Below are 25,320 nucleotides of genomic sequence, written 5' to 3' on the forward strand. Positions count from 1 at the left end.
GCTGATGACACCAGGAGGGCCTCAGCTGGGGTAGCTACTCTCTGCTCCACATGACTTTTCATCATGGCCACAACAGGGTTCCAAAGAGCAACAAGCCCCAAGTACAAACACCTTCAAATCTCTTCTTGTGTCTTGTTTGTTACTGTTTATTGGATGAAAAAAAATCATATAACCAAGCCCAGATAGAAGGCCTAGGAAAATAGACTTCACTTCTTAATGGAAGGAGAGGCAAAGTCAGTGCACAGAGGTGGGTGTAGGAGAGGAAGTATTGGTAGTTTCTCTTACAATCAGAACATGGAAAATTGCTATCACCTGACATAAAGAGGCAGTACATTTAGAAAGTAAAATCATAATGAATCAGCATTACTAAACCACTATTGCTAGAAAAGTAAGGTTTTAAACCACCACAAACCTCCCCACCTCTCAGTATCTTGAGCCCTCAGATTGGGAAGTAATTTACTATGTTTCTAGGTTTTACTGTTGAACTTTGGGGATGCGTTATACTCTGCTTTCAATTTAGCTAAATGTATAGCCATAAATACAGTCAGAAGTGTAGGGGATATGTGGCTCAAGGCAGTAGAACTGATGCTGAACTTTTTGCAAGCAGATCCATCTGAAACATTACCACATGTATATTCCTGGTCTCCTTTGATTATTTTTTTAGCTTTCTTAATGCCATCACTGACATGAACAAAATGAATTTTGAAGGGTCAGTATGGTGAATTTTTTTCCCATTTATGTTTGCAGTTGGCAGATTCTTTCTGGTTTAGTGGGTTTGATATTAGTGAAATTACATATTTAAAAATAAGAACCTTATATCATCCTTCATTTTTTCATCTGCTTTAAAACTCATAGGTGAAAGCTCTGCTATGCTTTTATGTAGTTCAGACTGCCAATTTTAAGTAGTGCTGAGCATAGAGCAAATGGCCTATAAATATTTTTCTGATAAGTAAAGCTAAACTCTTCCAAACAATTCCACAAAATTGTCCAGATAATTCCACACAAATAACCACACCAGTTGTGCAGTATTATATAGGAAAACAAAATAAAGCAGCTGATTGTTATTGTCCACTTTTTAGGAGGTGGATGTCAAAGGCATATTCTGGAGCTATTGGGAAGTTCTTGTCCAATGACTAAAATAATCAACTATCAAATTATTTTGCCATTTCAAATATTCACATGCATCAAATTCATTTCAAGAGTGCTCTATGATCAAGGTTTCCATATTTGATCTTCACATGAGAGTCAAGTTACCTTTTGTGAATTTAATTACAGCAAACCTGAAGCCATCAGTCTCCCCTAGAGACTGCAACAACACCATGGCATTATATCATGGTATTCTCTTTTATTTTTATTTTTTTATCAAACACCTGTATTAACACATTCTCAAGTATCTGTGCGCCAAGCCTATAAAGTGCTGAGAGCCACAGGCTTTTCATCCAGACCTCAGTCCTCCCAATTTTCCAGTTTTCTCCTTTGTTATTCACTCAGCCACCTGTGACACCCTAATAAAATAAGAGAAACAATGTGTCTCGTTCAATTCCCTAGAATTTGGCTTCTAAGGCAATAGGTGAGTTCAGGGTTAGAGACACTTCTAATCCGAGTTGGTATCAATTTGTATAGATCTGAAGTGTGGTCTAAGAGGTGTTGCATGCCCTGTTATTTCTCCCTTGTCTAAAGTCTCCATCAATGCCAAGAGCATATCCCTGGGAGTTTGAACTTCCCTTCAATCCATTTAGAAAATAACTCACAATTCACTGAATAAAGTAGAGAAAATTGATACCTTTTCATTAGTCTGACAAAGTCTTTTTCAAGCTGGCATCTAAAATATGTTTTCTGTTTAAATTTTATTTATATCAATCTTCTCTAGCAGGAGTAAGATTAAAATGAAAGACCTTACAATCAGTGTACAACTTTCCCATTACTGCCAAAATTGTGAGAACAAGTTTTGCAAATGAACTCGATGCCAGGAATTTTCTGAGCATAATTTAATATTTGGGATTAACTGCATAGTGGAATCAACCAAAAGTGGTATTTTAATACCTCAATAACTATAAAAATGATTGCTTCACATGTGAAAAGAGGAAACGGTACTTAACTGACATTATTTGATTATGGTAAATTTGTAGCAATTCCAGCAAAAACCATATTATAAAGTCTAATAGTACTCTCATAAAGTACTTTTTAAAATTGGGGAAATGTTTGTATACAAACATATTCCTTCAAGGAGCCATTTCTAAAGTTGTAAGCAAAATACCAAAATGTAAGAGTATGCCTCTGCCAAATGGAATCATGAATGATAATTATTTTCTTTTTGATAATGATCTGTATGCTTTAAATGTTAGAAAAGAGTATGTATTACTTTCAGAATTAGAGAAAAAAACAAAGGTTTCTCAAGTTTGTAAAATAAGAAATATTAAAAACATTTGTTCTTCAACAAAATTGCAAGTTACTATCTAGTACAAATAAACTTTAGGGTCATTCTTAAATAATTTGAAGGTAGAATGTTAAATTTTAAGATACAAGGGATATACAGTGAGAAATGTATTTAATAAGCATGATTCCTTGTGTTCCTTTCTAACCATTAATTAAAAATTATTTTCCTACACAAAATGCAAAGTCACATAAAGCTAAATTTAATTCTAAAATAAAATCATCTATTTAGTGAAAGCAAGACCAACATTCAGGGTTTGATTAAAAAAATAGAATCAAGGATAAAGTTATCACAAATTAAAACTGCAGAATAAGCCAGGAACTCCAGCACTGATATTCAGCCTAAGACAAAGTATTATTAGTGGCAGGAATTAGAAGAGCTCCCTTGAGTTGCAAAAGGTCTCTGAAAATTTCTCGTCACTGGAGCATACAGCTTTTTTTCAAAATAGGGCCTATACCCCTGTGTTCCAATGAGACAGTTTAGAGTAGCCCATCACAAGTAAAAGATTTCTGTTTTGTATTTTATTTTAAAATTCATGTCAAATTAGCCTTTTATATCATAATATATATGCTTACTTGTTTTAATACAAAAACAATTTTGTTAATTATTTAACAGTTAAATTACTTCATCAATGAGGAGTCTTCTTATGGCCACACTCTGAGAACCTCTGAGTGTGATTTTTGCTGATAGCATGCTGTATCTATTTATGCATCACAACTCCTCAATATATATTGTCTGGTCTTTATATATAGTGTAGAGTTCCAACAAGGGACTATATACTGCTTTAGAGTGGGAACTATGTGTCTTTATTTTATGTCCAGCACTGCGGTAAATGATTAGCTTTTGAATGAATAAAAGATAACCTTTGTCTCAAATACCTTTAAAAATATCTACCACTGACTGAAGGAAATTATACTACATTTAACTTGTGACTTTCAATCCTGCCCATTTCACAATCCATACCCTCCTTTCTACCCTCACCAACATAAGATTGTCTGTTCAAAAAGCACTAGAATAGAATTTCTAGTAGAGGGAATGCAATCCTAATCAATCTCATCAGCTCTTAACTCACTTACATCTTTGAAATATATTGTAGATCCTCTAAAGAAATACAATTTGACCTGTAAAAAATGAGCATATGCATTCCAGAATTAGTATAATCTCAAATTAAAGATAAGGTATTAACCCTGTATAAAGGTAATGGGATGGATGCATACAGAGTTGGATAATGGACACATGGATAAATAATAACTGCCACATACTGTGTATAAAGTTTATTAGGCATTATGGTAAGTGCCTTATCTAAAATTCACAATAACCAGTTGTGACTTTTAACTTCATCTACTACTGAGAAAATTTAATCTTGAACTAAGCAATTTTCCAAAGACATCCGACTAGAAAGTGATAAAAGTAAAATTCAAACCCATGTTCCTCTATCACATACCCAAGAGCTTAGAGTCTTAACCAATACATAATGTCTCCAAATTGGATCCTATCCTTAAATGTGTGCTCATGGAAAAGCAGAACTTTGAAATAACTGCAGGGAAGGTTAGCCAATGCCTTTAATTTCCTGTTCACTTTGATAAAGACAATAACACACATGGAGTCACTGCAGGTCTTTCGAAGAAAAGAATTGTAACAGCTGTTCCAACAACCTGTGCAAAAAGAGAGGCTGGAGAGCTGTCCCATCCCTCCAGTGGAGTTCTACCCATTGCTTAAATTTCATGATAGGTTGCACAAAAATAAGGCTGGAAATTTGTCTTGATTGATGTACTTATAACCTACTTCTGGAAACATGAATTCAATCATATGTTCAACCATTTAATTTATGCTCAAACTCTCATAAGTCATAGAAGCAAGCTGAGAGTTTGGCATAATATTGAAGAATAATGTTTTACTCTAACTTAGTGAAGAATTGCCTTTTTGGTTTGGCATGATTTTATTCTTTAGAGTAATAAAATTGATGATGCCAATGAAGATAATGATAGCTAATACTTATTGAACATTTGCTGAATGCCCAATACTCTGCTAAGTGCTTTGAATGCATTTTCTCATGTAATCCTCACAACCCTTTGATATAGGCACTATTTTTTTTCTCTTTTTATTTCATTTTCTTCATTCATTCATTCATAAGTTGGAAATCAGTCTTGAGCTACCCCATGCCATTCAACAATTAGTATAGTATTATTAATCCTGCCACTAAGGAGTTCACTGCCTAGTACAAGTAGGCAGGCAGATGACTCCAATGTGGTTGGAGTTACAGCTAAGATGATTGAGCTGCTGGCTAACATGTTCCTCTGTTATTCCTAACATTGCCTTCAGCCCTGCCCTTCTTCACAGTTCTAGTGAAGCATCTAAAATCAAGAGCTTATCCCTTCTCTTTGAATTTAGTGACACTTAACAAGCATTTCTGCTGTTTTTTCATCCATCTTACACACCACACCAATGCATCTTCCCCAACCACCCCTTTAATCATGTCTTTCCTTTACTCACGGAATCTACATTCACCACTCTGTTTAAAAAAAAAAAAAAAAAAGCCCAAGCTGCTAGCTTTCAAGAACTTCCATAGTCTTATTAAGCCTTTGTCTTAGTCTACCTGTGTTACTATAAAAGAATACTTCAGGCTAGGTAATTTATAAATAAAAAATGTTTATTTGGCTCATGGTTCTACTGGCTGGAAGACTGAGCATCTGGTGAAAGCCTCAGGCTGCTGCCACTCATGGCAGAAGGTGAAGGGGAGCTGAGTGTGCAGAGACCACATGGCAGAGAGGAAGCAAGGGAGAGAGGAGAGGTGCCAGGCTCCTTTAACAACCAGCTCTCTTGGAACTAAGAGGGTGAGAACTCACTCACCCGCCTCTGTAGGGTAGTTGACCTGTTCATGAGGGATCCACCTGGTAACTCAAATGCCTCCCATTAGGCCTCATTTCCAACATTGGGGATCAAACTTCTACAGGAACTCTGGAGAGGGCAAACATCCACGCTACAGCAGTTTTTCCCGTTTATTTCCCAACCTGAGCCTGCTCTTTTAACACAACAGCATATTTACTAGGGGAGGAGCACTTTGCTCATTTACACTTCTTTCCTGTAATTATGACAAAATGCCAATAACCTATCTTGAGAAACTCTGAGCTAAACTGTCACCTTTGAGGACAGGACTATGTCATGTTCTTTATTATCACTCTCGGTAAAGCAGGTAACGTTTCGATAAACATTTGCTGGATTTCATTATCTACTGAAACAATAGAAAGGGACTGCCATTCTTAGTCAATATAATGTTTGTTTATTTTCTGTTTTCATTAAGCCCATTGCTTATTAGTATCTTGCTATACTTCCATGGCAAAATGCCTCATGAGTGAACAACCATAATGAAGAAGAGATTTCTGCTCTATTTAGGATTTATACTGAAATAAAGGATTGATTCTCCTTTTATAGCCTCTCTTTTGCTATACAGCAATGTGACCTAGTATAAGGGAGAAATTGAGACTCGTGATTAGAGAAGCTTTACTGATTTTAAGAATCTCTAAAAGAAAGATGAACATTCTCGAAAGAGTTGAAGATCAGATATTTTCCTGAGCGTGGCAAATTCACAGAGCGAATCTTAGAACCCCAGGGTTAAATGGGACCTTAAAGATTTTATTTCATAATCACTACAGATAAGAGAAGTTGGTTTTGGTGGCCAATATTTAATTAACTCATTTCTCAGGGATAAAAAGTGCTTGCAGTAGTTATGCATCTACCTCAAAAGTTTCTCATGGCTTCGAAAATTGTTCACTTGTGGGAATTTCTATTGAAATGCTATAACTAGTGAAACCAAGTAATGTGTAGCTCAGATAAAAAAGTGTGATAAATTGGCTCTTGCCTGAATTTTTTTAAAGATAACTTAATTTTACAAGAAACTAAATGTTTTTATTTTCTGCAAGTATTTGTGTTTGTTATGAAATTTATTCTTGATAGTGATACAACATAGAGAATTCACAGACTCAAGAGTCAATCATTTTTTTAAATTCTATGATTGCTGAATACAAAACTAGAAAGCACTGAGCTAGCACTGTAATTATTTTAAAAAAACACATGGATTTGGTAGTGAAGCAAGCCTGAATTTTAGTGTTAAATCCTGCATTATCTGTGTAAGTTTCAGAAAGTTACTTAATCTCTCTGGGCTTCAGTTTCATCAGTTTTAAAATGGGTTAATGATAATACCTACTTTATAGGGTTGTTAGCAGAAGCAAATCTTTATAGGTCTGCAGCAACCTCAGATTCTGCCTTCTCAAAATAAAGAATTCCACAGAACGATGTAAGGCAGAGGGAGAGACCAAGGCAGGTTTCAGAGCAGGAGTGAAAGTTTATTTAAAAGTTTAGGGCAGGAACAAAAGCAAGTAGAGTACACTTGAAAGAGAGACAAGCAGGTGACTTGAGAGACCCAAGTGCACAGTTTGACCTTTGATTTGGGGTTTTATACGTTGGCTTGCTTCTGCGGGGTTGTGTCCCATCTCCCCTGATTATTCCCTTGGGTTGGATTGTCCACACATGTAGTGACCAGCCAGCATTTGGGAAGTTGTTCACATACTCATATGAGGCATTTTTCCTTGACCAGTTGAGTGTTCCTAGAGGAAGGTCCATTAAACTCCACCATTTGGCTTCTTAGTGCACATGCTTGAGCCCACTCACCAAGCTCCTGATATCTTACAGGGAAGCTGCCGATCACCAGCTTCAGGTATTTTCTATCTGTTGGGAGACTGCCTTTCTCTGGTACTGGCTGTGACCAATTACTATTTTAAAGAGACAGTTTAACAACCACCTGCCATCACCTGATGGTTTCCAGGCATTCCTGGTAGGGGGCCCTCTCCTGCCCTGCTCATGCCAACCTGACTACCTAATTTAACAGAGTTACTGCAAAGACTGAGGTAATAAATTTCATGTTCCTAACAGAGAAACACATAGGAGCACTCAATACATGTTAACTATCCTTTTTATTATTCCATTGACTATCTTAATTCAAAATATTTAAGAATTATTTATCTTTATATTTTTCTTATGCAAGGGTGAGGAGAATTTTCTTCTCTCTGAAGGTTCAAATCTGTTTGTTGAAATGAATGGACAATAGATCCACAGAGGAGAAAGTATGTAAATTTATTAACATGTACATAGACATGGGAGTCTCACAAAGTAAGACCCCAAAAGAGCTGGATGACTAAAGTTTTTATACCATCCTGAGGTTACAGAAAGAACAGGGGCTGGGGTCTTCTCAGGAGGAAGAGTGGGAGGTGGCATCACTGGTTATGGGAGATAACAAGGGCAAAACCTGCCAAATAAAGGCTGTCTTCTTATGTGGATAAAAGCCCCTCAGGTATCTGAGATCAGCCTCAGAAAGATTAAATGGTAGCCTGTCGTAATAGTTTCTCTGTCAGATTTTAAAAGTGTCAAACTCTGAGGCTCTTTTGTTTGGGGGTGGGGGTTGCTCAGAGAAAGCCCATTTGCATCCACTGTTTACTTCACTAACGTAGATTTCTTGTATAGATACAAATCTTCCCCACAAAAGACAGCTTGTCAGAATTATTTTTGTGTCTACAGCCTCTCTGAATAGCCATCTCAAAATATGACAAAGAAGTAGTTGGGGGGTGGATGCATATTTGGGTTTCTATCACTTATCGTAAGTATTTCCAGAAGATAAAATTGTAAAAACAGTTAACTAGCATTGATATTAGATCATTTTATTAAATCTAGTGGATCAATTCTGTTCCAATAACCTGAAGGTTTTTAGGTAACTTTCATATTGAAGAGGAGGCAGTTTTGAAATTTTTTCCTTATAAATTTTTAAAAAGATATTACAGAAAAAATGAGTTTATGAGAAAATTATGACTAGAGAATGTAGCTTTGTGAACCAAAAAAAATTTTAAAAACATGTCTGAGACAGGTCTTAATCAATTTAGAGGTTTATTTTGCCAATGTTGAAGACACAGCTGGGAAAAAAGGACACCAGTCACCATGGGATCTGTGGCCTGCACTTTTTCCAAAGAGGGTATTGAGGGCTTCAGTATTTAAAGGGGAAAAGTGGGCAGGATGGTAAGTAGAACAACATAAAAAGAGGGAAGGTATGTACTAAGGTGAGCCGTCACTTCCTTATGAGGCTGTATTAGTTCATCTTCATGCTGCTGTTAAAGATCTACATAAGACCGGGTAATTTATAAAGAAAAAGAGGTTTAATGGACTCACAGTTCCATGTGGCCAGAGAAGCCACATGGCCGAAGGTGAAAAGCACATCTTATATGGTGCTAGACAAGAGAGAAAGAATCAAGCGAAAGGGGAAACCCCTTATAAAAACAATGAGATTTCATTAGACTTAGTCACTTCCATGAGAACAGTATGGGGGAAACCGCCTCCATGATTCAATTATCTCCCACCGGGTCCCTCCCATAACACATGGTAATTATGGGAGCTACAATTCATGATGAGATTTGAGTGGCGACACAGCCAAACCGTATCAGAGACTTTGATGAGTGCTCACTAAATCTACATGTTGCATGTGAAAGGAGCAGAAAGAGGCACAGTCAACTATGGGTTTGTCTCCTGCGTTAAGTAAATCTGCATTTTACATGAGATAAAGTAAACATAGAGTAGAGGAAGAAGTCTAATATGCATTTGTCTTGGGGTGGGCAGAGGGACGATTTCTACTCTTGTCTTTGTCCCTGAAGATAAGCTGTTAATTTACATTGTTAGAGTGAGAGAGATCACACAGAGAGACCTGTGGCCTTCTATCTTGCAGCTATTTAAGAACAAATGGAAGGATTTGTGTGTGTGTGACTCAGTTTGCAAGCTTAACCTTTTCCTTTGGCATAGTGAGTTTGTGGTCCTGAGATTTTATTTTCCTTTCACAGCTTGACCTGTAATATAAAAGGATGCATATGAAGATGGCCATGTAATGTGTCAATCAAAAACAAAATTGGTCTAATAATATCTTAAGAAAAGCAACGTCATGAAGAAAACTAAAATATTTTACCCCCATATACACGTCTTTGACATATTTTGGCTGTTCAGAGGGCTTATAGACAGAAGTATCCCTGCAAAGCTGTCTCTAGTGGAGAGAATTTGCATCTGTAGAGGAAAAAAAAGTGAAGTAGACAACAGATGCAAACAGCTTTTCTCTGAAGCCCCACCTTGTCAGTATTTAGAAAAGATTGACTGAGAATCTGACACGCTGCTCTTCTCTCTGAGGGCTGCTACCTGAGAAGTTTCATCTGCGTAACAGGACCACCTTTGCTAGCCAGATTCCTCTTCACCTTCTTCCATAACCTGTTCCAAGTCCCTTTTCTTTCTGTTAACTCAAGATGGCATAAAAACATCAATCATCTTGCCTTTCCTTGAATTTTTATATTTTGAATGACTCCTTTGCACGTGTGTGCACATAATTTGTATGCCTTTTTTTTCCTCTGAATCTGTTTAGTTTTTATAGACTCAAATTAGCAAATCTGCAGATTTAAACTTCTCTATAACTGGAATAATGAATTGGATTCTAGTAAGCCAAAAGGTAGAGCCAAATCATCAAACTCTATTTTGAAGAGGCAACTCTCATGTGAGTTTTTAGATATTATAACAGGTCTGAGGACTTTTTTTTTCTTAGAAAGACTTTTCTTTTTCCCCTATGAGCCAGTGGATTTTTACAACCTTGAATTAAGGGTGATGCATGGGTTTGGAGATGTATTGTTTTCCCAAATGTCTATATTTTCATTTAGGAGACATTAATGCTTAAGACAAAAGGAAACTGCTTTGTTAGCTTACAACAAAGTAGGTCAGCTCCAAGAAGGCAGAGAGCAGCCTGAAGGAGGAGTAGGAGCAGGGCTTAGAAGGAGGCAAAAAAGGTGCGAAAAGCTGACCCCACTGGCAGATGTGCATTATTCTCGTGCCTCTGTAAAAAAAGAGTGACAAAATGCTAAGTTGAAGGACTGTTGGGAAAGGTAGGTTTCCCGACATGCTAAGATTAAATGTTTTCCATTCTTGATGGTTTAGATTCAGGGCAACAATATTGAAATATTAGGTGGCTTTAAGTGAATAAGCACTAGAAATGGTAGTAAATGTGACTGGACTGTTTCTGATTAAGTGCTTGCCCAAAGGGAACTTCAGATTATAGGTTTTCAATAAAGACTGGCAAACCTTGATTTCTATCTTATGTAACTAGAAGTTTTACAATTTATTTTTGTTCCCTTTCAACAGTGTATCTTTTTCTTCCTACTGTAACATGTGCTTCTCTTATTTAATTTTGTCATCTATTCATTCACATAAATAAGTACTTTTACCCATGACAAGAATCTTCCTTTACTCTATGCCCAGATACAGAGCAGTGCTATCAAAAAGAAAAGAAAACTTTAAACTCTCAATCATTCTATACCCTGTGAAGGATTTGTGTCTTCTGTTATAACTTTATGTTTTCCCATAACATTACATTGTCTTACATGTGAATAGAGCTATTTACAAGATTTTACCTCCTATGCATGCTGGCCATAGCCAATGGAATTGCATTGGACATGCTTTGGTCTGGTCCACATATAAAGCAAGAATAAAATATGGCAAAATTACCCTTGAGAAGTTTCTTAAATTGACAGTATAATAGAGTAGATGTGACTTTACATATAGAATCCTACTGTCGACCTAAAGGAAAGATCCTGAAGCACAAAATGTAATTTGAAGAGTTTACTTGAGCCAAACTTAGGACAGCTCCCTGGAAGACTCAGACCCAAGTAACCTTGGATATGAGCTCCACTGGCCTGCCATTGTTACAAGCAGGTTTTTAAAGAGGAAAAAATGGGGATGGGGGCAAAGTTTTATTAGGAATTCTCATTGGTTTACAAAAATAACATTAATTAGTTATTGGCTATACATTGTTAAGCTATAGGGTGTGGGATATGGTGCCCACTGAGGCATTAGGTTAATGCATAGCTATTTGCTGCAACCACAAGCCATCTCCTTAGATGAATGTGTGTCTCAAAAGAGGGGAAGCAGGGTGTGATTGCTATCGCATTTTAATACCCCTCTGGGCCTAATAATTTGAAAAGGCTCACATTCCTCACATAAAAGTTCTCTTCTTTCCTCACTACATAATAATTTTATTCAAAGTAAAGATTGAGGAACACTGAATACAAAGGAGGGGAAGACTGAAGTAAGAAAAGCATAGAAGGAAAGCCTAAGTGCAGAGAGATGTCTGGATATTTAAACCATTCTGCTTTTAAGTCAGCAATCTCATCCCTCTAGTGAATACTGGATAGAGAGAGAATTTTAATGTGCTCCTGCTTCACTGAAGGGTTTACTCCATCCCATTTTAATGTTAATCCTCTGTAACATTATCATATGTCATTTGGCTTCTTTGTTGTGAGACTTACACATCATGGTGGAGACTCATCTTTGGAACATGGGGGATGGAAGGGAGTGAGTATCTAAAGAACAAGGGTCCTGATTCAGAGTAAAAACAGCCAACTGAAAAGCATCACGAAACACGCACCTGGCTGACATTTTGAGGATTCTGAATGGGAAAAGCCCAGGTGGATTTGGGAAGAGCTAACACAAGGAGGAGCTACAGAAATAACTGGTGTTTGTGCAAAAATCATTTTTCAATCAAGACATTAAGGAAAACGTAGAGTTTCTTGCTTTGCACTGAGCAAATCTAGTCACTGGTTTTATAAAATTTTGTTATCAGGACATGTGTGCTGTAAATATTTAATACATATACTAAATTCGTTGCCAGCTTCCTATTGTGGTCATTCTTGATATCCCCCTGAAAATTGGGGCTGTTTTATTGGAGGCTCAAGTTGTGATAGTTCCGCCCATGTTGTATCAAATATACTAAAAAGTAACCGCAACCCATATCAACTATACTCTCAATGGTAAGGAAATATTTTCATCTCATTTTACTTTTGACTTTTATTTTTGCAACTTTTCTTTTGTACTTTCACTCAATTCACTTTTTCTTTTACCTTTGAAATTCTTCAAGGCCCTAGGCTAGGGGATAAACCCTAATGCTGGGTGAATAAATTGGCCATTCTGGGAAGAATGCCTCAGTCGTTCTGAAGAATATTAAGGCATTTTGTCCCCTTCACTGCATAGAAATAGTTCAAGGTCTATGCTCTGCAAAAACTAACAGCATGAAAGTTCCTCAAGACCCAAAAATTAAGTGTAGGGGCAAAGAAATACTTCTCCTTCGTCCTCTGAAATTTTGATGAAAAATCAATGGACAAAAAGCAGATTAATAAAAGACATACAAACTTATTAATGTGTACATGAGAGACAATCACAGTGATTACACCAACCCCCTAATGGGGTATAAAAGCTTATATACCATCTTGAAGTGACATAAAAAATGGGGACTCAGTGCATGGCCCAAAACAGGTTATGACGGTAAATCAGGTTATATGGCAAGACAGGTTAGGGGAGGGATAGAAGAGGAGGCCTGGATAGCAAAGTTGGCCTCGCAGGTAGCAGCCCTCAGAGAAAAAAAGATGGTAAATGTTTCTTTTAGGCCTTTAAAAGTATCAGACTCTCAGTTATTCTTTCCTAGATTGGACAATGGGGGCTTCAGAGAAACTTGGTTGTATCAGTGCAGATTTTCTCTATAGATGCAAATCTCCCCCATGAAAGAAAACTTTGCTGGGCTACTGCTGTTCGCTGGCTCTCTGAACAGCCATCTCACACTATGTCAAAAAAGTGTATTTTGAGATAAAATATTTTTATTTCCTTCATAAGTCTTCCTCTTCCACATGCTGTCATCATAAAAAAAAAAAAATTTTTTTTTAATTGCCTGTGGGATCTTCCTGTCCACTGCACAGACAAACACTAATTCACTGAGACCATAATATGGCAGTAAAGAAGGAGTTTAATTAGCACATGGCTGGTCACATGGGAAACCTGGAGTTACCACTCAAATCAGTCTCCCTGACGTCTTGGAGGTTAGGATTTTTCAAGGGTAGTTTGGCCAGCAGGGGGCTAGGGAATGGGGAATGCTGATTGTTTGGGGATGAAATCATAGAGGTGTGTCAAACGGACCTCATATGCTAAGTCAGCCTCCAGGTAGGGCCACAGAACTGGATGTGTCATGAGTGCATGGGTCTGAGTGGAGTCAGTTGGTTGCTAGAATGGGGAAGTCTGAAAAACATCTCAAAGAGTCAATTGTAGGTTCTACAGTAGTGATGTTTTCTACAGGAATAACTGGAAAAGTTACAAATCTCAGCCTCCAGAACAATAGCTGATTATCATTTAACTACTTCTGCATCTTAACAGAATTCAGCCCCCCTCATAGCCTTAACTGTTGCCTTTCTTTAGTTTTACAAATGTAGCTTACCTGTGAGAAGGGTTATTATTATCCTTGCCTTAAGTTTAAACTAAATTCCTCCCAAAATTAGCTTGGCCTATGTCCAAGAATGACCAAAGATAGCATGGATGTTAGTAGCAAGATGGAGTCGGCTATGTTAGTTTCTCTTACTGTCATAATTTTGAAAAGGCAGTCTCAATCTCCAACAAAATGCTGCTTGATGAAACCAGACAACATAATTATATTTGCATTATAAGACATGTAAATTAAAATCTTATTTTTCTTAATAGAGTTTTCTTAGCTAGTCAGGGAAGATTGAAGAGGACTTAGCGTGCTTCTGAGAACATGAAAATCTGCAGAGGGACATAACTTCGGTGTTCAGGTTGTTTGGATGAATTGCAAACACAGTTGTTTCCTGTTTTTGCACAGCCTCCATAGTGATCGGGAAATGGTGGTGTGAGATGGAGCCTTGCCTAGAAGGAGAAGAATGTAAGACACTCCCTGACAATTCTGGATGGATGTGCGCAACAGGCAACAAAATTAAGACCACGAGAGTAAGTGCACTTATTTCAAATGTATTTTTGCATGTTACAAACTGTGTTATTGGAGTTTGTGCTGTGCAAGCAGCATCCACAGGAGCTTTGCACAGGAGAGAAGAAAGATTCTCCTGTGACAGGAAGCATTCTTAACTATGCAGATCAGTGTCCATCCATGAATGAGATGTTAGAGATTGAACTTAACTGTTCCACATTGAGCAGTTTAGTGTTTCTGTCACAGACTCATAAATTAAGCTGGGTTTCCATAGCCAGAGGGGAGAGGAATTGCAAGGTAATTATTCAGATAATTCATCAAACATCTATAGTGCTCAGAATGATAATCAAATAAAGGTCCTCCCTAATTCATCCAGATGATTTGCTGAAAGGATCTGCATTTAAGTACACCTACAAAAGCCATTTCTAATGGTTCTTTAGAAGAGTGTGATGATCTTCCAGAGAACTGAAAAGGGTTTTAGGGAGTGAAAACTCATTCTTGAATTTCTCTGGTTAAATCAGGAGTGCTCTTCTAAATAAATAACAACCTTCAGGGTAGGGTAATCCCACTCATCAGAATTGGTGCCCTAGCTAGCCAGACTTTAACCCTATAGTTACTGGACAGCCTTGGAATCCTAAAGTGGCATGGATAGGGGATGCTCAAGACAGTAATTATGCACCACTAATGAAAAGTATGTCAATATTTTGACAAGTATGGTTATATATATGTATGTGTACCAATTGAGTATCAGCCCTGTTCTTGCTCTCTTTCTGTCTGTCTGTCTGTCTCTCTCTCTCTCTCTGTATACGTGTGTGTGTGCATGCATGCATGTGTGTTTTTTAATTTACAGGAATATTTTTTTGAGAGACAAGGGTCTCACTCTGTCACCCAGGCTGGAGTACAGTAGTGTGATTATAGCTCACTGCAGCCTCTAACTCCTGGCCTCAAGTGATCATCTTACTTCAGTCTCCCAAAGTGCTGGGATTACAGGCATGAGCCACCATATCCAGCCTATGGGGTATTTTTTAAAGCAAGCTCCATCAGTTACAATTCCTAGTATGCTGAACTTTTATTCTACCAAAAGGCTGACTTATTTGAAAGGGTGTCTCTATTTCTCACCCCTTAGTATTAATCTTGACTTACTCTTCCTTCTCAGCATCACCTTTTCAATAAATAAAATTAGTTCTTATGTCTTTGTGATGCAGAAAACAAAACCAATGCTACATAATACTATATAAAACATATCTTTCACATATAAAATAAGTGAAGACATTTTGTGTATCAAATTTACCTGCCAATTTTGACCACATTGACCAGGAGGAAATGGCCATACATTTCCAGCCTGTGACTAGGAAGGACCTCTGAACCACCCTCGCTTGCTAACATGCATCTGTCTGTGCCTGAGTAGCTTAATGTGGATTATCCTGTTACATTGTAATGAAACACCTACAAAAAACATTATTCAGAAATGAGCCTGGTTCATGTGACTTACCCACAGAAACCATTTTAATTAGCTAGTGGAAGATGGATATTAGGTTTCCCTTTGGTTACCTTTTGCCTAAAAATGATTTTTCCAAATAATTTGAAGTTGCCCTCGCAAATTAGTTTGTTTTAAGCTATTCTGAATTATGGCTGGTATAACTGGAATCTAACCACCTTTGTTTTAAACACATTGTTGATATATTTCCTGCCAGATCTCTTTTCTCTAGTCTAAATAACTGATTGCTCTTTATATATATATACACACATATATATATATATGTATGTATTTTATTGCATTTTAGGTTCTGCGGTACATGTAAAGAACATGTGGGATTGTTGCATAGGTACATACATGGCAATGTGGTTTGCTGCCTCCATCTCCATCACCTATATCTGGCATTTCTCCCCATGTTATCTCTCCCCAACTCCCTACCCGGCACTGTCCCTCCCCTAGTCCCCCACAACAGACCTCAGTGTGTGATGCTCCCCTCCCTGTGTTCATGTGTTCTCATTGTTCAACACCCACCTATGAGTGAGAACATGTGGTGTTTGATTTTCTGTTCTTGTGTCAGTTTGCTGAGAATGATGGTTTCCAGGTTCATCCATGTCCCTACAAAGGACACAAACTCATCGTTTTTTATGGCTTCATAATATTCCATAGTGTATATGTGCCACATTTTCCTTGTCCAGTCTATCATCGATGAGCATTTGGGTTGGTTCCAAGTCTTTGCTATTGTAAACAGTGCCGCAATGAACATTCGTGTGCATATGTCCTTATAATAGAATGATTTATAATCCTTGGGATATATAACCAGTAATGGGATTGCTGGGTCAAATCGATTTTCTATTTCTAGGCCCTTGAGGAATCGCCACACTGTCTTCCACAGTGGTTGAACTAATTTACACTCCCACCAACAGTGTAAAAGTATTCCTATTGCTCCACATCCTCTCCAGCATCTGTTGTCTCCAGTTTTTTTAATGATTGCCATTCTAACTGGCATGAGATGGTATCTCAATGTAGTTTTGATTTGCATTTCTCTAATGACCAGTGATGATGAGCATTTTTTCATATGTTTGTTGGCCTCATATATGTCTTCTTTTGAAAAGTGTTTGTTCATATCCTTTGCCTACTTTTGAATGGGTTTTTTTTTTTTTTCTTGTAAATCTGTTTTAGTTCTTTGTAGATTCTGGATATAAGTCCTTTGTCAGATGGATAGACTGCAAAAATTTTTCCCCATTCTGTTGGTTGCTGGTTCACTCTAATGATTGTTTCTTTTGCTGTACAGAAGCTCTGGAGTTTAATTAGGTCCCATTTGTCTATTTTGGCTTTTGTTGCCAATACTTTTGGTGTTTTAGTCATGAAGTCCTTGCCTATGCCTATGTCCTGAATGGTTTTGCCTAGGTTTTCTTCTAAGGTTTTTATGGCGTTAGGTCTTATGTTTAAGTCTTTAATCCATCTGGAGTTAATTTTAGTGTAAGGTGTCAGGAAGGAGCCCAGTTTCTGCTTTCTGCACATGGCTAGCCAGTTTTCCCAACACCATTTATTGCTCTTTATTGAAGGCAAATGTTGCTTGCATGGTGTCTCCAGACCTGAAACACAGTAAAGAAAAGTAATTCAAGTCAGGCTTTAAATATGTGAAATTCCAAGAGTACCAACTAGGAGACTCTTTGGAAGATAGAATATAAACTAAAAAAAAAAAGAGAGAGAAAAACCAGAAACAAATTGTTAATGATACTTTTTTGAGACTAGTGTAACTTGCTTTTATTTGACCTCTGTAGAGTACATTTTTTTTTCTTTTTCTTTTTTTTTTTTTTTTGAGACAGAGTCTCGCTCTGTCGCCAGGCTGGAGTGCAGTGGCGCAATCTCAGCTCACTGCAACCTCCGCCTCCCGGGTTAAAGCAATTCTCCTGCCTCAGCCTCCTTGTAGAGTACATTTTAAAACCATCAGGCATGTTGCAGATGCACCCTAGACATTTTCTGACAATGCAGAAGTATTGTGCGGGATCTGATCACAGTAACTGAGGCTGGAGCACACCATTTGCTACCGCCTTAGGTGGGCTGAGTTCAACCCAAACAGTTGAATGGACAAGATAAATAAATCGCCATTGCAGTTGGTTTGAAAGCAGAGGATGTACTGGTTCTGATATGTGCATCCATTTCAAGTAAGGCAATAGGAGGCTACTGTACAGCCATGTGAACTACACATCAGTTAGCTGAGAATTCTCAAGTCTGTCCTTAGAAAAGGAAAAAGAGGACACTGGAAAAGCTGTACTTTTTAAACCTTCAGAGTTCTCAAATGCTCCTACTGACATACGTCCTACCTCATCCTTCCTTCTCAAGAAATTCACAATGAACTAAGCACTTTTAAACACAAAGGGCACTAATTAAGTCCAGATGGTATATATAGGAGCCATCTATTCTGTACGAATGATGTGTCAACACCAGTCCTTATATCACGTGCTCTGAAAATACACCTTATGTATTTTTCTCTATCAGAGCATAAATATGACAAATATGCTTACTTCAAATATTGATTCTAACAATTTAACTTTAAAAATGGTTTAATTGACAGATGTACTTTAATTATTACAAGTCACATATTTTCATTGTTTTGTTGATATCAACGAGGTAAAAAAAAAGAAAACTACATCTTTTGTTCTTTTCTGTGTAAGATTAAATCAAAGAGAGTTCACTCAGGAAAATAAAGTTGGAGAAACACACTCAGATTGTTAATAGCAACTGAGAGTTTCCTTCATACTATTATTTTAAAAGTAACTTCACTGTAAAGATAATCACGAGAAAGCTTCCTGGGACTTCATTCTCTTTCTTATAAACGATTGTTCTAAACTCTCATCATTTTTAGGTTACTTCCAAAATAATCATCCTGAAACAAAATTCTCTTCAAAATGTAGATAAATAATGTTTCAAAGTATGATCTAATTTAAAACTTTATGGTGTTCATTTTTTAAGGCAGGTGAAGAGTAGAAATGTGGTGGTTCATCTAAACCACCAGATACCCCAGAACTTCTGGACTAGCCCAGATAACAGGCCACAGTCTAACAAAAAACCTCAGGGGCAATGGATCTGAGTAACATTATTACCACAGAAGGAAGGATAAAATATAGGTGGAATTAGGCAATGCCTTTTCTTTCAGGAGATTTGGAATAACTTTTTAAGAGAGGAAGACTCCTTAAGGCCACCCTATAGAAAGGAAGTATTCACCTTGAGAGATTTTCCAAGACCTAGCCTGGAGTAGAATAAATCTGGCAACACACATACTCCCAGGGAGAATCCCAGTATGTCTGGGTGAAGTTTCATGGTCAGTTTTTTCCCCTGTGTCTGCTTGATTGTTGCTTCAATTGTTTGAGTAAATCACTTTGTTGGTATTTATAAGCAAGACTAACCACCCAAAATATTGACTGGAGATTTTGTTCTTGCAGTCTTAGATACCTATTTATTTTTTTCTTTAAACTATATAAAATACATATGTTGGAAAGTTGGGGAGGCTCTATCTTATGTATTCAGGAATATATGTATACCTCGTATATTCAGGAACAGTGGCTTAAGTTAGAAAGATAGACTTCCCCTTAGAGATGTAAAAACGAAAAGTATCTGAGACTGGTCTTACTCAATTTAAAAAGCTTATTTTGCCAAGGTTGTGCATGCATGATCTAGAGGTAAGTCTGTGCCTTCCTCCAAAGATGATTTTGAGGGTTTCAATATTTAAAGGGAAAAGGGTGGATATTGGGGAAAGAAGAAGAAAATATTTAAAGGTGTGGGTAGATAAGAGACTAACGGCTGAATTCTTTTGAGTCTTTGGCCAGCCTTTCACCAAATACACAATTTACATGTGGAAAGGGGGTAGAGGAAGACTAACTTACACCTTAATCTAGCTTAGTGAATCTGTGTTTTTACATCAGAGGATGCAATCAGATATGCATTTGTCTCTGGCGAGCAGAGTGTTAACTTAGAGTTCTCTCCTTTGTCCTGCACCTGAGAAAATAAGCTATCAATTTACACTGCCAGGTTAAAATTCAACAGACAGGTTTTAGGGTAAAGATCTGGGACCCACAAGGAATTTCCTTGTGGGAAAATTGTGAGGAAGGTATATGGCTTTTAAAAATATATTTATTTATAGCTACCTTATTTAGGAATAAAATGAGAGGTAGGTTTGCCTGACATAATTTCCAGCTTGACTTTCCCTTTGGCTTAGTGATTTTGGAGTCCTTAGAGTTGTTTGTTTTTCAAAGAGAAAATAAGTTTTTGACAATGCTGTAAGAATTTCATCTAAAATCTCAATGTCAGTTATTTGGAGGCAGGAAGAGGAAGAGGATAAAATGAGAAGAAAACCAGTCACTGGAAAAGACAAATTAACAGATTAAAATGGCAGAACATAGTCTGGTGTAATATCCTGGGAAGTAGCAAACCGCTCTGGATTTGATTCATTCTAATATGTGAATGTCTCTCAGACTAGTGAGAAAATCAACAGTTAGTACACAATGTAAAGTCAAGTTTTATTCCCTAAAAGGAGGAGGTAGAAGACCTCCGATTGTACAACTAACCACTATAGCCATCTTGTCAAATTGGTGTTTTCTGTGACTGGCCCAACACAAATCCTCCTGCCTTACTCTAAAATCCTTAAATGGACTTCTGCCTCAGCCTCAGAACACTCAACTTCTAAAACTACAAAGAAGTAAGAGATAATAAAGAAAAGTACCATATCTCCTAGAACTTTAGAATAGAGGCTTCAACTCAATTAGAATTGTTATTTATGCTTGAAATCAGTGGTTCTCTATACATATGTCCTTTTAAATATTTGAGCCTTTAAGACCCTATTCAAGTGGTTTAGAAGATATCTACAGCGACAGAAATGTAATCTTGATTGTCTCTGAACACTGTATCATTGAGTGCAACAGTTTGTCACCGTGCACAGGAACAGTCTCTCATCTGTGTATTCCTACACAGATGTGGTCTAACCTTGGCAATGACCTCACCTCACGCCAGCCCTCCACATCTTACAACAGGCCAACTTGACAAGACCATGGAATAACTTACTCAGTTCAAATTCTCATCAGATAGACACTGGACTGATTACATAATATGCAAGGCCAAGTACAAAATGAAAATGCAGGGCCCTTGTTTAAAAATTACTAATAATCTCAAGATGGCAACAGAAGAACATTAAACCAGGCATGAGACTCTTTCCAGGATACGGCCTTGTGCAGCTACACAGGTCACATGCCTAGGAAACCAGTCCTGGATAGGCATTGCTCCAAGAGTCTCACTCCTCAGTGGTGACAACATTTATTGCACTGATAAAAGTATGATGGCTTATCAATATAATTTGATTACCATTTCAAAATGAATGCTCTAAACTTTAAGATTTTTGACTTCAGATCACCTGAAAAAAGCAACATCCTAAAGATTCAAAGTGTCTTCATTTTCTGCGTAATCACATTTCTTTGTGCCTTCATTTTGCACTTTTCTCCCTGAAATGTCTGTCTTTCTTTGGTTTCAGATTCACCCAAGAACCTAACAGAGGAATCTGTGGTAGTAAAGGAAAACCAACCCTGTGGAAAATACATTTTGAGAATCTCAAACATCTTACATATATACAAGCCAAATGGATTTCTTACTTGCACTTTGACTGGGTGCCAGATAATCACAGTGCGTTTACTGTGTGTAAAGAAATATCCTACAGTGAGAAGACACGGCGTTTTGGCAACACCATGGAAAGTGGGCTTAAAAAACAGGTTTCTCAGTGAAATTTTTGGGGATCGTGAAGAAAGATCAACTATCTTCTAATTTGAATCTATAGTTACTTTGTACCATTTGAAATATATGTGTATATATATATATATAATATTTTGAAATATTATCTATTCTCTTCAAGAAATGAACAGTACCACAGTTTGAGACGGCTGGTGTGCCCCTTTGACTTTTGGATGTTTTGTCTGTTTTGCTTCGTTTTGTTAGTCATTTCTTTTTCTAACGCCAAGGAAGATATGTGCCCTTTTGAGAATTCAAGATGGCACTGACACGGGAAGGCCAGCTACAGGTGGACTCCTGGAATTTGAGGCATCATAACGATACTGAATCAAGAACTTTCTTCTGCTTCTACCAGATGGTCCAAGGAAGCACATCGTCCTGTTTTATTGCTTTCTACCCTGTGCAATATTAGCATGCAAGCTTGGCTTACATAATCATACTTTATATTCAATTGATATATAATAACCATTCTAACCTCTTCCAGGAAAATATTTTTAGAACTACTAGCTTTTCCACATATAAGAAAATGAGGATTCTTAAGGGAGCCACTCCACCATGCTACTAAGACTCTGGCAGAGTTATGGGTAGGATATGGATCCCTACATGAATAAGTCCTGTAAATACAATGTCTTAAGGCTTTGTATAGCTGTCCTAGACTGCAGAAATGTCCTCTGATTAAATCCAAAGTCTGGCATCATTAACTACATAGTGCTGTAGCAACAAGTCTTAACATGGCATCTCTTTCTATGTTTGGTTTGCTTTTTCCAAGAGTATTCAGATCTCCTCTGGTGAGATAGGAAGGCTATGAAGGCAATTAGATTTCAGAATGATCTATGTGACCAAATGTTGGACAGCCCTATTAAAGTGGTAAATAACTTCTTTCTAAACCTACTTGTCTTCTTTATTTGCCATTTATTTTTACTCAGTCAACCTTAATCAAATCCAGAGAATGCCCTGCTCATAGTCAGCCAGAACTTCTCCCATAAGGTCTTTGTTTCCATTGTGGCTACTATTTTCAATGTTAATATTTTGAAAATTAGAAATCCATTATTATAACTGCACTATCCTCAATCAGCAAGCTGAAATGTCGGTTCCCATTATTGGGCTTTTGTAATGGTCACTGGAATAATACATGTGGGGCTAACCCCACCAAAAAATGAATGACATTCTCTTTTTGAGAATTACTCAGCTAATACTTATAAGAAAGAAATATCTAAAGTTCTAGTTTTCCTTGGGATAGCATAATCATACTTTTAGTTCCAATTATCTTGGAAATGTATCCCTTTTTCTGCAAAACATATTCTCTGGAATGAATATTGTTATGGCCTCTTATTAGGACAGTAGCACATTGGGTCCCACATAGTCTGGACTTTTTAATTTAAACCTCAGGTCAAATTCAGAGGTCAAATTCATCTCTATCAATATAGCTTGGGCCAGGTACGGTGGCTCATGCCTGTAATCCTAGCACTTTGGGAGGCCCAAGCAGGTAGATCACAAGGTCAGTAATTCAAGACCAGCCCCACCAAGATGGTGAAACCCTGTCTCTACTAAAAATACAAAAATTAGCCAGGTGCAGTTGTGGGTGCCTGTAGTCTCTGCTACTCAGGAGGCTGAGGCAGGAGAATCATTTGAACCCAAGAGGTGGAGGTTGCAATGAGCTGAGATTATGCCACTGTACTCCAGCCTGGGCAACAGAGCGAGACTCCGTCTTAAATATATATATATTCTGAAGTCTGATTGAACCTACAAACACTTTAACCAGATAAACTGATTCTGCATCTTGAAGGCCTATAAAAGCATTCAGAGACAGAAATAGAATCCTGAATGCAAAATCTAGGATTCTCAAACACTTTCACAAAATATTTGACAGAAGGTAGCACAAAATTCACACTAGCAAATCAGGATATTTTGAATTTATGTACCAGATGCAAAATGTGAAAGAAAAACTTCTATAATCAAATATATTTGGGAAAGCTTTTCAAACAAAATAGAGACATTACTGGGGGAATTGTCAGAGCCTTTAATAAACCAAAAGGCACTGTGTATCTTTAAGAAAGACTATAAGAGGGGAAGTCAAGTAAGAAACCTCTACCTGGTCACATGGCTAGTGGAATGCACATACCCTGCATAATGGGAAACTGTAAAAAATTGCTTCTATGTGAGGATATAATTACTGCATTATCACATCTTCAGTTTTTCTAAAGAACCAGAAATCTAGATTTTACATAAAAGTGTCTATCATGCCTAAAGTGAGATGAACTAATTCGATTTTTCAAATGCTGCCAGCATTACTACAGACCCAAATTGTCTGAACATGTGGACTTTACTGTAAAATTAGTGTTCCCTAGGATACTCTTTTAAAAGCATTGATCCTAAGTGAAAATCCAATGGGAAGAAAGAAGGCTGTTCTCTTTTGTAAGGCCTCACACATGCAGACACTTCTCAATACTCACAAAATGTGCTGGTCACAGTTTTTTCTTTTCTGTAACCAGAGCCTTTAAGTCAATGAAGAAGCCGGTCTAGAGGTCCACGTCTGTTCATTCATTTCCCGTCGGTCAATTCATGCAATAGTCTTTCTTGAAAAGACCTGGAGAAAAAAATCACAACAGAATCAGGAAACCATCCATAAGACAGTGCAAATATTTGTAAATGTCGTCAAATTCAATTTGGATTTATCCAAGTCCCTTACACAAATGTGTGAACCATCAAATTGTGTTTAAATTTAACTTGCTTCAGTTTGGGGAATTCAGTAGCTACCATCTGCCTATTGAATCTGCACATTTATGGTGTAAAAACTTATATCACGTATTTCTGGTAATAAAGAGCTCAGTGTGGTATGACTAATGTTGATTTTGAGCTTGTGCATCCAGGACGATGAATAATGTTATAACATAATTAGAGTAAATGCAAAGAGTTTTATCGAGACTCCTCCTCTTAGTAAAAAAAAAAAAAAGAAAGAAAAAAGAAAAAAAAGAGAGAGAAAATGTAGCTTATTTCATAAGGTGAAGATTGTCAAATAGAGTAAAGCCTATTTGTTGACATTTTTGGGTGATTAGATTCGTCTGTTAATGGACTAGGCAAGCACATTGAGAAGTTTTCTACTTGGCTTTTTTCTATTATAGAATGATGAAGGTTGTTTTCACCAAGATACAATTCAACATGTTTTTTCGATCAAATTGAGTATAACTTTCACAAAGCAATACAGTGGTTTTATAGTATAATATATTATGCCACCTTGCCATTGTCACTGATACAGTAAGTTATGGAAGGTATAAAAATTGTTACTATGAGGAGATCCACCGTATTCTTCACCTGCACAGGGTACACACTGCTTCCCTGGGAGGTTAAATATCATGTCATAATATTACTTTTTATTTTAATTAAGCTAGACATCACCATTTTAAAAGCTATCAGAGTTTGCTTGACAAACAAGTATGTCATGTCTTTCTGTGAGCTGTCTAACTTCTAAATAAAAAACTGCGTGTTCAGTGAATTGTGGGGCTCGAGCCATCTCCAGCTAGTTTATAAATACAAGGAAACATGATAAACGGCACTGCTCTGGAATGTGAGAGCTCAGGACTAGTGGCAGCAGTAATGGAATCTAATTTCCTACTACCCATGGGAATATACAAAAGTGATGAAATAGAATCAGGTTCACACTTTAAAGAGGAGACCATCAATTGTACGTACACGCCTCTTAATATATCCCCTATTAAAGGTTTAGAGATTTGAGATCGAATAGGTCAGGATTTTTTGCCCCTTGTAAAAGAGCTTGGGGCATATCAATGGATGTCATGACATGCTCACATC

General features: G+C 37.2%; 1 protein-coding gene across 5 annotated transcripts in view; it reads left to right on the forward strand.

Annotated features, from left to right (window-relative positions):
* The window catches only part of TAFA1 (TAFA chemokine like family member 1), a 667,684-nt gene extending 642,681 nt beyond the window's left edge, over positions 1 to 25,003 (forward strand). For all 5 annotated transcript variants that reach the window (XM_012473823.2, XM_012473840.2, XM_012473860.2 and 2 more), the window contains exons 4-5: positions 14,157 to 14,281; positions 21,260 to 25,003. In XM_012473823.2, coding sequence (XP_012329246.1) covers positions 14,157 to 14,281; positions 21,260 to 21,277 — 143 coding nt within the window. In that variant the 3' untranslated portion in view covers positions 21,278 to 25,003. The remainder of the gene's footprint in view (positions 1 to 14,156; positions 14,282 to 21,259) is intronic.
* The last annotated feature ends 317 nt before the right edge of the window (positions 25,004 to 25,320 follow it).

This window comes from Aotus nancymaae, unplaced genomic scaffold, assembly GCF_030222135.1.
Source record: "Aotus nancymaae isolate 86718 unplaced genomic scaffold, 86718_ANA_hifiasm-v0.15.2.pri h1tg000046l, whole genome shotgun sequence".
In the NCBI taxonomy this organism is placed as follows: Eukaryota; Metazoa; Chordata; class Mammalia; order Primates; family Aotidae; genus Aotus; species Aotus nancymaae.